This window comes from Canis lupus, chromosome 1, assembly GCF_003254725.2.
Source record: "Canis lupus dingo isolate Sandy chromosome 1, ASM325472v2, whole genome shotgun sequence".
Classification (NCBI taxonomy): Eukaryota; Metazoa; Chordata; class Mammalia; order Carnivora; family Canidae; genus Canis; species Canis lupus.
The window spans coordinates 114,879,389-114,893,480 of record NC_064243.1 but is presented as its reverse complement, the minus strand read 5'-3'; the positions used below and the strand labels follow the sequence as shown (position 1 = coordinate 114,893,480).

The 14,092-nt window shown below is 61.5% G+C and overlaps 1 protein-coding gene across 20 annotated transcripts; it reads right to left on the bottom strand.

Annotated features, from left to right (window-relative positions):
- Window positions 1–13,349, bottom strand: DPF1 (double PHD fingers 1). 20 transcript variants are annotated; one of them, XM_049095298.1, is made up of 12 exons: window positions 13,218–13,348; window positions 7,199–7,359; window positions 6,999–7,106; window positions 5,552–5,679; window positions 5,206–5,289; window positions 4,727–4,805; window positions 4,381–4,512; window positions 3,435–3,485; window positions 3,223–3,342; window positions 2,050–2,162; window positions 1,309–1,432; window positions 1–1,169 (listed from the first exon to the last, which is right to left on the bottom strand). In XM_049095298.1, the coding sequence occupies exons 1-12, from the start codon at window positions 13,247–13,249 to the stop codon at window positions 1,099–1,101; spliced, it is 1,203 nt and encodes a 400-aa protein (XP_048951255.1). In that variant the 5' UTR covers window positions 13,250–13,348; the 3' UTR covers window positions 1–1,098. The 20 variants fall into 20 exon arrangements, 16 of the variants coding, with proteins under 16 accessions (XP_048951255.1, XP_025280910.1, XP_048951260.1 ...); XM_025425125.3 differs by having other exon boundaries at window positions 5,206–5,295; window positions 13,218–13,347; XM_049095303.1 differs by having other exon boundaries at window positions 1,309–1,402; window positions 5,206–5,295; window positions 13,218–13,347.
- Between the last annotated feature and the right edge of the window lie 743 nt (window positions 13,350–14,092).

Sequence of the window (14,092 nt, the reverse complement as noted above, 5' to 3'; positions counted from 1 at the left end):
GAGGGGTCAGGCCCAGTTTAATACACAGAACAAGTTAATTCACAGCAGAGGCAGGCAATAAAGGAGACTCGTGTACAAGGGGGGGCATGCGTGGATCGGGGGAGACCCCCCAAGCCCACCACCTCCCCCACTTGCAGTCTCAATTTCCCTTTTTTTTAACCCGAACAACAAACACACACAACCACGAGAAACAACCACGCCCCCTCGCTACCCCCAAAATGGCCAGCGAGGGTGGCAGGGGGCAGCCCGGCCTGGCCGGTGGGGAACTGGAGCAGGGGAAGGAGGAAAAACCAGTCCGGTGCAGAGTCTGTGCTTCTCATTCCAGCAGGCGCTGGGCGGGGGCCCGCCTGGCCCCCCCAGCCGACGCCCACCAGCCTGGGGGGTGCCCCCCCCACACCGCCACGGCGGCCCGACCTCGGCCACGGCGGGCACGGAGCGGGCAGGGCGGGGCGCTCGGGGAGGGAGCGGGAGCGGAGTTCAAAACCATGGTTCACGTCATGCAGTATCCACGGTGGGCACCAGGGCGGGGCGAGGGTGGACACCACACCCACCTGCCCGGGCTCACGGGGGAATGGTGCCCACTTTGGGTGCGGAGGCGGGACAGCTGCAACTCCGGAAACCGGGGGGCGGGGCTGCTCGGCAGGAAGCCGCATAGACTGGTGCCCAGTGGATGCTCAGCAGTGCCCCCTCCACCCGGCCAGGCCTTAGAGGACTCTTTGTATATATTAATTTCTTTTTTTTTTTTAACTTTTTGACTTTTTCTTTAGAAAAACGCTGTGTCCGTGCCCCGGGCTGGCATCTGCCGCCCCTCATGCCCGCCCAGAGGCGGGGTATGGCTTTGAGGGGAGCAGAAGCCCCTGGTGCCCATTTGCCAAGGGATGGGGAAGGAGGGAGGAAGGGAGAGGAGCCCTGCTAGGCCCACCAACCCACAGGGCAAACATTCCACTTGCACAGAGGGAAGGGGGGGCCCAGCCCCCTCTCGGGCTCCCCCTCTCCCCCTCCCACGGTGGGGCACTGAGGGCGGGGAGGGTGTGGAGGAGCTCGGAGAGGCAGATGGGTCAGCACCACCCCAGAGGTCCAGGTGAGCCAGAGCCAGGCCTAGGTGAGGGTGATGTAGGCAGAGGCCTTTTCTTTCAGGTGCCGAAGACAGAGGTGACAACTCCAGCTCCCTGTGGGGGAGGACAGGGGGTTAGGCCCAGGTCCTGGAAGGGCTGGCCCAACTCCCTCCCAACCAGCAGACACACAGTGCCTGGTCTTCTCCAGCAGGAAGCCCGCCTTTCGACCTGCCCACGCCCGTGTGGTGCCCACCTCTTCTCTCACCTTCCGGGGGCTCCGCCATGGGAGGACTCAGGCAGTACATGTGGTAACCCCGATCGCAGTCGTCACAAAACAGCAGCTGGTCCTGGGGGGTGAGACCCGCCCAGCTGGCACCCTGGGGGCACGGGCACCAGAAACCGGGGTGGGGGGGCTGGGGCAGGGGTAGGTCAGAGGGGCTGGGGAAGGTTGGTCCCTCCCACGAGAAGGGGCTCCGAGAAGGTCTTTGCATCACGGGATCTTTGCAGAACCCGGCTTGGCCAAGCTGAACACCCCTGTGGTCTGTCCGTTTGCAGTGTGTCGTCTGGGTTTGACAGAGTCTGCGGAACACTTAAAATGACACCCAGGTGGTCTGATACCAGCTCTGGAAGCACTGGATGTGGGTTCGGGTCCCAGCTCTACTAATTTCCTAGACGGGTGACCTCGGGCAAGTCATTTCCCCTCCCTGAGCTGGGTTTCTTCTCTGTGAAGTGGGAACAGGGCACCTACCTCAGAGGGTGGTTGGGAGGAGGCAGGGACATGAGGAGCCCTAAGGGCCCGGCCCGTTAACGGACACTAACAATAATGACAGAACAGGTTACCGCTGCTCCCCGGGGAGGGGCTCCAGGGAGCGGCCTGAGGCGCCCCGGCGGGCCGAGGGGCGGGGCGGGCAGGTCACCTGGGGGCGTGTCCCGGGGCGGGGCGGGGCGGGGCGTGTCCCGGGGGCGTGTCCGGGCGGGGCGGGCGGCCACTCACGTCATTCTCCGAGGTACCACACAGGCTGCAGGACTTGCACTCGATGCACTGCCAGCGGTAGGTCCGCACGGCTGCCGTCATGTTCACCGTAAACTGTAAACATGAGGGGTGTCCTGGGGGCCGAGGGGCAGGGATGCGGTTAGGGGCCATCGTGCCCCCTCCCCCGCGGTGGCCGCTGAGCCCGGGGAGGAGACGGCCCGGCCCCCACGCCAGCCCGGCTCTGAGGCTGGGCCTGACCCCCCCCTCGCGGTGCCCGGGCCGCCGCGCTGCTGCCGCGGCCACCCGGCCCCTACCCAGCCACCATGGTAACCACATTCTGCTCCCCGGAACACCATGGCAACCGCATTCCATTACCCACAGTGCTGTGGCAACCACTTTCTACCACCCACAACACCCGGGCAGCCACATTCTGTTAACCACTGTGCTGAGGCAGCCGCATTCCATTACCCACAGCAGAATGGCCAACAGGTTCCGTTAACCACAGTAACGTGGCAACCACGTTCTCCCAGCCGCGATGCCATGGCAACTGCCTGGCACAGGGGGGCCCCACACCCTGGGTTCCCTGCAGCCCGAGCCCCATTACCCGGGATACCCTGGCCGCCAAACTGCTTGTGACAATACCGTGCGATGCCAACCCGCTGGCCGTCCCGCTACCCCAGCGCAGAGACCCCCCCGTTGGCCACTACCCCGGTGCCACAACAGCTACCCAGTCGCCATGACAACCACATCGCACTACCCGTAATACCATGACAACCACAATTCATTACCCACTGTGCTGAGACAACCACAGTCTATTACCTACAAGTCCACCCTGGGAAACCACATTCTATTAACCACAAGTCCACGGCAAGCGCCGTCGGTTATCCACAGGACCCCGACAGTGGCCATCCATGACTCATTATCACAGTCCACTCCCCACGATGCCGGGGCAACCATCCTTCACCACTCCTCGTGCCATGATAAGCACAGGCCACCACCACCAATGCCATGACAACCACATCCCAGAGCCTCTCTGACCCCTCTGGGTTTCCCACAGTCCTCAGCAGTGGAATCCGTTGCACCACCCCTGGGTTCCCCCCACCAGGCCGCGCCTCTCCACCTCCCATCCTCCAGATCTAGATTCCTGGTGTGCCCTCCACCCAGGCCCCCGGCAACCTCGGGTGGGGGTATCACCTGATCGCCCACAGTCAGCACAGGAGATGAGGTCCTCGGGACACCCAGTCTTCTTGGAGCCACCCAGACAGAAGTCACAGTAGCCGTTGGGGATGACAGTGCCGTCAGGTGCCTTCTTGGCTGAAAGACAGCAGGCAGGGGTTGCCACAGGCAGCCAGGGACACCTAGTCAGAGGCTGCTGGGGAAATAGGGGCAGAGGGAGGCATCCCTACCTGTGTGTTTCCTCTGTGCCTCAGGGACCCAGGCCAATTCTTTGTAAAACTCTGGGGTTGGGGGGACAGAGAGAGGGACTCTCACCACAGGCAAGGCTCCACCCTGCCCCCAGCCTCAGCCCCAAGGGTGGACCCCTTTTTCCAGGCCCGGAGGGAGGTAAGGAGACAGAGTAGCTCCCCTGAGCTGCGGCCAGTAGCAGAACAGAACTGGGGACCCAAATAACTCTCATCAGGAGCCCCAGACTCTCTGAGGACAACCCACACATCCTCTTTATTAGGTAAAATTGCAAATAACAGCTTTAGGAAGAGCCCCCTGCTTCCCCATTCATACACACTTCTACCAGACAACCAGTGCCAGCTAAGCGCCCGACTAGATAAAAACTGGGGACGCCACTCGCCAAGATCTGATATGGAAACAGACGGACATTCACAAGAAAAATCCTGAACACGGAGGTGCCCGGGTGTGTAGAGGGGACGGGATGAAGAGACTGCCCTCTCCCACCAAGAGATGGGTGGGAAGACAGTCCCTCCACCGGCAGAGCCTCCCCAAGCCCTCCCCCACCCCTCGGCTGTCAGGGCTGGCACGGGATTGGCATGGGCAGGCGCCAAGGGCTCCCAGGCCACAGACCCTGCCCCTCAGCCAAAGCTTCGCGGAGAAGGGAGAGAGGGAGGCAGGGAGGGAGGGGAGTCATCTATCACCCCCCTCCCCAAGCTCTAATTGAAACAATAAATCAGACCCAGAAATATTATGCCCGGCCGGGAGCGAGAGGGAGAGATGGTTGGTTGCCATGGCAACCCCAGAGCCAGCATCCCCTTGGTCGGTGGGGGGAGGGGACCGCTGAGCTGGAGATTTTCCAGAAATGTCTAATGTGCCCCCTCCCTCCCCGGCTCCTCAGCCCCCACTCCCCGGGTCCCTCACTACCCCACAGCCCGCCTGCCTGCTCACGTTTATGGTTGTTTTTCCGGTGGAAGGGCAGGGCGTGGCGCTCCGCGTTCTCCTCCCCCTCCTCCTCAGCCAGGTGGGTGTGGGTGTAGTGGTAGCTGAGCCCTGGCCGGTTCTTATACCGTTTCCCACAGACTGGAGGGCGAGCAGGGAGGGGGGCGGGTCAGCCCTCCCAGCCGGGCGGCCTCCACCCTGGGCGGCCTCCACCCTGGCCTCGGGGTCACACCTCCCCCCTCTGCCAGAGGCCTGAGCGCCCCGCCCACCGGGCTCTAGAACAGGAGGGAGGGGGCCAGCAGGGGGGAGGTCTCTAGGCCCCACTCTCTCTCTCCCCCTCTTCAGAAGGACTCACTATCACAGACATACGGCTTGTCTCGGTCCTCCAGGGAAGCGGTGTCCTGGCGTTTCCGGAGACCCCCGATGCCGTATGCCTGCGGGGGAAGGGGGGGGGTGAGCGGCCAAGAAACGGAGGGAACCGGAAGGGCTTTCACCTCGTGGGCCTGAAAGGTGACCCGCAGCTCTGCCACTTCCTAACTGTGGGCCTCCACCGAGAGGTTCAGCTTCCTCGCGTGTAGCGTGGGTATAAGGCGGCTCTCAGCCACTGGACAATCTCTGTTTTGCAAACGGTATAATGATATCTGAGCCTCGGTTTGCTCATCTGTAAAATGGGTATAAGATCCTCTACGAACCCCCTTCCCACCCCCACCCCGTCAGGCTTCTCTGGGGATTAAATAGGGTCAAACTGGGGCAAGGCCGGACCATTGTGTGTGCCCAGTACACTGGCTCTGCCACGGAGGGGTGGGGCGATGGAGAAAAGTTGAGAGGTAATACCTTTCCTTTGGCCCTGTTCTTCCTCCTGGGAATGTCATCCTCCAAGTCTTCCACCTCAAGATCATGTGGAAACTCCAGCAGCTGCTGTTTCTGGGCACCAGGAGAAGGGGGATCGAGGTCAAGAAAATGGGGGGGATGCTGTCCTGCTCTGGGGAAGTTCTGGACACCGCTGGAGATGGGGGGGAGGAGGGCAAGTCAAGAGGGGCTTCTAAAAAGAGACAGGGTGTGGGAGGATGGAGATCCAGGGTGCCCCAAGGCCCGGGGAGACTGCAGAGCAGGAACAGGATGTGCCAGGGCGGGTGGCAGGGATGAGAAGGCAGCTCAGGCCCCTGAGGGGTGGTCCCACCTGGCAGTCCATAATGGTCTCCTCCTCCTTCAACTCAATCTTCTTCTCCCCTGTCTCCGCACACAGTAGCGCCTCAAGGACTGGCCCTTCTGGGAGGCCGCCCTCCTTCTTCAGGGGTGCCTCACAGTCTGCAGACAAGGGTGGGGTCAGGGGGGTATGTTGTCCCTGGAGGATTCCTCAAACAGCCCGGGTCAGGGAACCATGCCCTTTGCTTCAGGACAGAGGCTTTCCCACACTCGACCGGCAACAAGACTCAAAGACTCAATCATACATACTGGGAAGGATGCCGAGACCCTGAGAAAGACACAGCCAGACCCTCAGATCCACTCAGACACACTCAGAAGGAGACACAGCCAGACCCTCACTTACACCTGGATGCATATGGAGAGCTACAGACACTCAAACAGGGCACACATGGAAAGTACAGATCATCTTGAGGCAGCCAGACACACAAAGGAAGAGATACACCCAGACACGCGGAGGAAACTCATCCAAGCCCTTGGATACACCCGGAGACAATCAGAAAGGGACATTAAACCATCAGCTCAACCTAGATCCACATGAGGAAGACGCAGCCAGACCCTGCCATACACCTGGACACACACGAGAGCGAGACAGACATACCTAGAGGGAATCACTCAGATGGATACACAAGGGGGAGGGACACAGTCCCTCTGAGGCAAACAGACACACCCAGAAAGACACAGATGGACACATAGTGTCCAGATGGACACTTCAATACACCTGGACCCACACAGACCCTTGGATACACCCGGACAGGAGAAGAGAAAGAGCCAGCGACTGTGACACTACTGGTCACAGTCAAAAGGTCATAAAGCCCAACACTCTGGCCAGACGAGCACACGTGGGCAGAAATATACGTAATACTCCAGCCACGAAGGGCTTCTCCCAGACATCCCAAAGCATCTGGACACTCAAAGGAAGAGACACCCAGACGCCCTGATACACCCAGACACACTCAGGATACCCTGCTAGACCAGACACACACAAGACTAAATAGCCCCTCTAGTACTCTTGAAAACACCTAGAAAGAGACACAGACACTTTGATATGCTCCCCTACGGATGGAAAGACACCCGGACACATCCAGACACACATAGGAGGCACCCATAGGAAGAAAGCCAGCGGGACCCTGATCCATCCCAGCTCGCCAGGGAAGGTACACCCAGGCACACACGAAACAGATACCACTCTGCCCACGAATACACCTGGGCCGGAGGAGAAGATACAGCCCAAGTCCAAAGCCCAGTCACTCGGGGGGAACTGGAGAACGTCTGGACTACACCAGACGCACACCTGCAGACAAGCGCTGGGAGGGAAATAAAGGCAAATGCTCAGACCTGCAAGGGCCTCACCACACACGCATGAGCGGGCGCTGGGGGCACTGATGGGGTCCCCCCCAGGCCCAGGATGAAGCTCCACCCACCGATCTTGTACTCGCAGGGCCGCAGTCTGGGGTCCTCCAGGATGTTGAGTCTCCGTTTCTTTCTCCAACAGCGCGCCGGGTACGTGTAGATCTGTCCGGGGGCCAAACCTGGAGTGAGAAGCGCGAGGGGCCGTGAGAACAAGGGGAAGGCGGCCCGCAAAGCCGCCGCCCCGCCCCGCCCCCACCCTCCGGGCCGGTACCAGGGCCGCGGTGGGTCTTTTCCATCCAGATGTAGCAGTTGTTCTGGGCCACGCCGGTCTGCGAGTCGAGGAAGGGCAGGCGCAGGCTGCGCTCGGCGCACAGGCGCGCGTTGTAGCTGCGGCAGTGCTCAATGGCCTCGCGGTAGAAGTCCTCGCCTAGGCTGCGAGGGGGCGAGCGAGCGGGCGAGTGGCTGTCAGCAAGGGCGCGAGCGCCAGGTGGCCCAGCAGCCCCCCTCGGCGCGCCCCTCGGGAGTGGGTGGGCCTACTCTCCCAACCTCCCCTCTCCCCCCTGTGCCTCCGGGACTCAGGCGCCCCCAGCCCAGGGCCCAAGCAGGCCTGGAGCCAACAGGCAGATAGATACACACCATACAGAGACGGACAAAAATACACCAGGACCCATCCCTACAGGCACGCGTCAAAATACTCAACACAACCAAACCACACAGGATTCACACACAAAGAGAGACATATCCCAAAACTCACAAAGGAGAAACAGACAAACCTCACATATGTGCACACACAAATATCTACTGAGAAAATACAAACATCGCCGTCCCATAGTGTAGAAACAGACACATCCCACATATATCCATGCACGAATACACCTCACATATCCAAAGACACACAACATAAACAAAGCACCCGCACAAAGACACACAATGTGCAGAGATCACACACACAGCACTACACACACATACACGCATCCAAAGACACACAGTGATACACAAATATTATGAGAAGAATGTTAAACTACCCACACATGCACTTATATACCCAAAGACACAACACAAACAAATTACACACACACACTCACACACACACTATCCAGACAAACTATACAAAGAAATCACACAGATTCACACAGGACACACACACAATCACAAAGATACACAACATAGAAACCAACATCTAAAATACCGCATATCCACACAAAGATACAACACAGAAACAGACAAATCCACCCATATTCACACAAAACTGTACAAATACATGCATGCCTACAAATCCAGACACAGAACACAAGCGATGCACAGTTCCAAAGGACATGTACGCACACTCAAAGACCCAAATATCCAAAGATACCTAGTGTAGACTAAAATAAATTAAACACATATCCACACACATATCAAAAACAAACAAACAAGTGACACGCACTCCACATGCCAAGACAAAGGTAGTGTGGACTTCACTCAAGTTTCCCAAGCCTCCCGCACCCCCAGACCGTTTCAGTCTCTCCCCAACCCCGGGGGTCGCCGGGCGGGACGTGACCCCCCTTCCCCCGAAGAGGACCCGAACAGGACTCCGAGTCCCCCACACCCTCCGCTCCTCCAGGAGCAGCGCATCGGACCCCGTTCTTGCCAGGGACCCACGATCACACACATCCGCACCCCCGCGCAGCACGGCCCACGGTGACAGCCCCCCAGACACCCCATCGGCCCCACCCCCGGCCGCCACACACGCACACACACACGCGCGCGCCCGCGCAGACCCGCCCGCGCGCCCTCTCCCGCCTCCCGCCGGCCCGCGGCACCTCAGGGGGCCGGGGATGACCGTGGCCATCTTGCTCCCCGGGTCCTGCCCCCAGCAGGTCCCCGCCGGGTCGGTCCTCCCAGCGCTCGGGCGGGCGCTGAGGCCGCCCATCCATTCATTCCCGCGGGGCGGGAGCACCGGGGCCACAGCCAATCAGGACGGCAGGGCGGGCCCGCCCGGGCCATGCTGGGAGTGGTAGTCCGGGCCGGGGGCCGGGCGGGACCCCGCGGGGCAGGGGGCAGGGGGCAGGGGGCAGGGGGCAGGGGGCAGGGGCGCGGCCCCGGGAGCGCGCGCGGTCACTCACGCGGCCACTCACGCGCGCCCGCTCCCACGCGCCCTAGCGTCCCGGGCACACGCTCCCACGGGCACACCTGGGCTCGCACACACCCACCTACGGCAGTTTACACACACATTCACACGTATACTCACAGCCTCCCACGCAGACTCACGCACACTTCCCTCCCACGCCTTCACAGACTCACATACATTTACACTCACACGAACACTCCGAAGCCATGAGACTTAGAGATACCCTGGAGGGGCCCGCACGGGCGTCCCACCCGCGCCTGCGCTCGCCTCACCGACACCTCTCCCTCCCGCATCCCCAGGCCCTCCCGGCTCCCAGCGCCCGGCCTGTCCGGTCCCCGGGCTGTCCCCGGCACGGTGACCCCGCGCGGGCGAGCCCGTCCTGCCGCAGGCCGGTCGCCAGTAAGGAGCTGTAGCCGCACCTGGCGGGTTCGAATCCCGCCTCTGCAACTCGGTGGCCATGTGGCCTTGGGCAAATGACTTAACTTTCCTGGGCCTGTTTCCTCACCTGTAAGATGAGGATGACACCTCATTGGATTGTTGTAAGGATTAAATGAGTAAATAGAGTGTTTTTAGTTTTAGTTTTTCCACATCCAGCAGGGAGCCCACCACGGGGCTTAAACTCACCACGGAGAAATCAAGACCTGAATTGAGATTGATTCGGAGGCCTAACCCATTGAGCCACCCAGGTGCCCCCCCATATAGTGTTTTTAAAAGGTACCCGGGGTGGGCAGGGGGGAGATGCCAGCGTGGCGAAGCAGTTGAACGTCTGCCTTTGGCCCAGGGCGTGATCCCGGGATCCAAGATTGAGTCCCACATCCAGCTCCTTGCAGGGAGCCTGCTTCTCCCTCGGCCCCTCTGTCTCTCTCTGTGTGTCTCTCATGCATAAATAAATAAAATCTTTAAAAATAGATGAATAAAATAAAAGGCACCTGGCAGGTAGTAGGTTCAGTAAATCCACTCCATCAAGGAGATCGGATATGAAGTCAGGTGTAAAATGGTGCTAGCCAACCACTACCAGAAAGAATAATGCCTGGCCCATAATAGATGCTCAATAAGTATTTGTTGAATGAGTAAATAAAAATATACTGGTACCCACCAGGTGCCAGACACAATTCTAAGTACTTCAACAGCCAGCAGCTCATACGATTCTCATAATGACCCTCCCAGGTGATGCTATGTTTACGCTCATTTTCCAGATAAGAAATCTGAGGCAGAGGGAGGTGAAACCACAGGGCCCTCAGCTTCTGGTGGCGCTTGACGGTGGGGCTAAGAGGATTCACTCATCTAGGTATCTGTACCCAGGTGAGTTTCACCTCCTTCTTTCTCCCTCTGTCACCAGCACAGACTGTACCCTAAGGAGTCCCCAGACAGCGAGCTGCCCCAGCAGGCCACACCAACATGGACCGGAACCCCCCTGGTCCAAAATTTGTGTTCCAGTATGGGCCCCCTCATGGATAAAACCCCCACAAATGTCCTTGTCCACCAGAGGGCTCTGCAGCAGCCAGAGAGGCAGACTAGCCTTCACCTCTTTTGTCACCTGGTGCCTCCACCTACCCTCTGGTGAGAGAGGTGCCCTCAAGGTCCTCCAAACTTATCACCTCTACACACACACACACACACACGCACACACACACACACACCTAGTGTTAGACCCCCTTCCACAAACTCTCCCCAGTCTCCCCAGGGTAAGGCCTTGACCTCCCCGCTTCCCCACTCCCAACAGGACACAGTGGGTCCCTGCTTCACATCTGGCCGAGAGTAGGGGGCAAGGGGAGTAAGTGAAGGATGCTGGTACCCCCACGCTCACTCTGGCCTCCAGGCCTCTATTCCGGCCACCTCATACCTCACCCCTGGTAAGCCCTACCCCTCCGCCCATCAGCTCAGCTCAGAGAGTGCCCGCCCTCGCACCTTCCTCTCTCACCTCCCACCACCCTCACAGATCCCCCAACACATTACACCTGCTCCCCACACCTCCAGCCTCAGACACCCCAGCTCACGCCTGCCCCACCCCAGAACCCTTACATCAATTTGCTCGGTTAGGGGCCTGAACATAGAATAGTCCGTCACCTCCCTGGAGGCCCCTGTCCATCAGCACGACTGACCCACCACCCGAGCTGTCGCTTCCCCCCTTTCCTTGCCCCTGGTCACCTTCACAGATCCGTCTCCCACACTTGAACTCCCCTGCCCACGGGGTCCTCCTAGCCCACCGCCCTCCCTCAACCCTGCAGACCCCTCAGAGGATGAAAGCAAAGAAGGGCACACTGGCGCTCCCACCCTAACCTTATCCTGGCCTCCAGGCCCCCGCAATGCCCTATATGGAAACAGGACCACAGAGAAATCAATATTGATACTTCTAATAATAATCAGTACACTTAGTCAGGGTCAGGCTCTGAACCAAGCGCTTTACAAAGATCACGACAGCCCCTGGAGGTGATAGGCAGTTATGATTCCCCAATACTCAGATGGTAACACTGAGGCTCCGGAGGGGGGTGGTGAATTAATAGCTCAAGATGAGGTCTGGAACCAGGCAGTCAGAACCCCTAGGCCCGCTCCCACCAGCCTCCCAAGGGGATTTGGCTCCCACAGTCTTGCGGGAGCCGGATCCTACCCTCGACCCGGCGGACAGCTCAGCTCCACGGGAGAGCAAAGAAGGGCAAAGAAGGCGGCGGCCCTCCCGCCCCAGCGCTTCCTCCCGCCTCCTCCAGGGCCCGGCCTGGGGTCAGAGTGAGGAGGCCAGGAAGCCTGTGGAGCCACCAACCTGTACAGGAGCCCTGTCCCGGCCAGTCTGAGGGTGTCCCTCAGAGGAGCCACGTCTGTCTGTGTGTAAGACAGAGCGAGAGGGACGCAGGAGGGTGTCGGCGTCACACACCTCCTCCCGCTGACCCCAGCTCCACACACGCCCCGCAGCCTCTCTGGCTCCGCGCAAAGCCGAGGCACACGTGTAGGCGCGTGCCCGTGAACCCGCGCCCCGCGCCCCCAGCTCCCCCGCAGGCAGCCGGGCGCTGCTGGGGGCCTCGGGTCAGCCGTCAGCCCCAGCCCTGGGAGCGTGGGGGCGCTCCCCGCCCCTTCCCGGTCCCCAGCCGCCAGCGCCGCTCAAGGTCAAGGCGGCGAGCGCCAGGGGTTGGGGGGAGCGGGGCTGCGGGGAGGTCGCCCCAGCCCCTTTGTGCGGCGCCGCGGGCGTTCGCCCTCCGCCTCCTCCCCAGCCCCGGCGGAGGGGGAGGGGAGCGCCGCGCTCCCCGCCGGGGAGGGAGGGCGGGAACGGCCGCGCGCCTGTCACTCTGCGCCCGCTGTCACCGCCGGAGGAAAGGGGGTGGGGAGCGCTGGGACCCGGGAGTCCGGGATCCCGAAGAGGGAGCGGGCGAGCGAGCGAGAGATGGAAAGAGAGAGGGGAGAGAGGTGGCCAGAGCGAGGGGTGGCGAGGAGAGGGCAGGCTTGACCCCGGGCGTCCAGGTGCCCAGCCACCGGGCCGCGAGGAGGCCAGCGCTCGGAGCGGGGACGCGGACAGGGAGAAAGGGGGGGAATCCCCCGAGACTGAGGGCGCTGCCAGCCTCCTCTCCCGAGGCATCCGGTCCCCACGGGGTGAGAGATGCTCTCGTTGGACGTCCCTGGGCGGGGAGAGGGAGGAACGGTCGGAGCTGACTGGGCGTCGGAGCTCCTAGGTCCCGAAGACCCGGGGGAGGAGGAGGGGGAGTCAGGACCCCGACGTCTCAGCGCCCACCCCGCGGCCGCGCGGGCCGAGGGCCCCGGAGAAAGAGGGGGAAAGAGAAGGTGTTCTGGGGAGAGGGAGAGGGTGGCGAGGACCCCGGAGCCTGAGGTCTGCACTTCGGCGTCCGTGCTCCCGGCGCCCCCGGGGACACGGAGGAGGAGAGATGGGGGAGGAGGAGAGGGAAGCCCCTACCCCCACGCTGGGTGGGGAAACGGCCTCCGCCACCCCCCAGCCCGCGCCACATTCCTTCACTGACAGCGACAAAGAAGAGACGCCCCCGCGACCCCGAAGGGGCTCCCGCCCCCAACCCCAGGGGACAACGAGGGGCGGCGGGTCCCCCAGGGTGGGGTGGGGCGCTCGGGGGTCCCCCATTAAACTACCTCCCGCGCGCCGCGTCCCCTTCCCCAGCGAGGGCGGGGGAAGGGCCGGGGGTGGGGGGCGGGATGGAGGGACGTGGACGGCGGGGACACTCACGACTTGAGCGGGTTCTGAATGGCGGTGGCCATGGCCCGCTCGGCTGGGCCGCCTCCGGCCCGGGGCGCTGCTGCCGCCGCGCGCGGGCCCAGCCCGGCCTGCGCCGCCCGCTCTGCCGCCCAGCGCGCTACGATTTCATTCATTCTTGGGGCTGCGGCGCGAGCCGAGCGGGGCGGGCCGGGGGCGGGGCTCGGCCAATCCCCGCACCTCCCGGCGCACGACGGGACGTGGAGTCTAGGGGCGCGCGGCGGCGCCCGAGGGCGCCCCTGGCCGGACTACACGTCCCAGGGGGCGCCGGGAGGACCGCGCGCCCATTGGCTGCTGAGGATACAGGGCGGGGCTGGCTCGTCCCAGAGCATCCTTTCCTCCTCCCTGAGGGTGCTCCATTCCCAGCTCGGGCTCTCCGTCCTCCGGGAGCCGCGGGGGTGGGAGCAGAAGGGCCGCGGCCTCCGGGGCTCCCCAGGGTACGTGGATGACCCCAGGATCTGTTGTGTATTCCTGTCTATGCTTGCTGGTCTGCGTGTCTCCGCGGTGTCAGCCGGCGTGTAAACAAGCCCAGGGGTTAATCAATGCCTTTGTTCACTTATTCAGTGCCTGCCGGGTGCCAGGCTCTCTTCTAGACACCGTGGCCTACAGCGGTGACCAAAGTCGCTGCCCTCAAGGAGCTGACCTTTTCATGGAGAAAGACAGATGATAAAGGAGAAAATAAATAGACAAAAATCATCTTAGAGAATTATGAATGCCATACGGTGGCTCCTCTGAGGAGGTGACATTTGAGCTGAGACCTGAGAAGTTCCAGCCAGGCGGCAGGAGGGGAAAGGGAGTGAGCTTTTGACAAGTGCAAAGATCAGTAAGAAAGCTGGTGGGACTGGAGC

What these genes read in the sequence shown, in the direction of transcription:
- DPF1 (XM_025425130.3), bottom strand. Translation starts at nt 8,839, where the DNA reads ATGGGCGGCCTCAGCGCCCGCCCGAGCGCTGGGAGGACCGACCCGGCG. An exon ending in GGCACAGAGGAAACACACAG is followed by an intron (nt 3,343 to 3,434) that starts GTAGGGATGCCT and finishes GCTGTCTTTCAG; the next exon opens with CCAAGAAGGCACCTGACGGC. An exon ending in GTGGTACCTCGGAGAATGAC is followed by an intron (nt 1,433 to 2,049) that starts GTGAGTGGCCGC and finishes CCGTGCCCCCAG; the next exon opens with GGTGCCAGCTGGGCGGGTCT.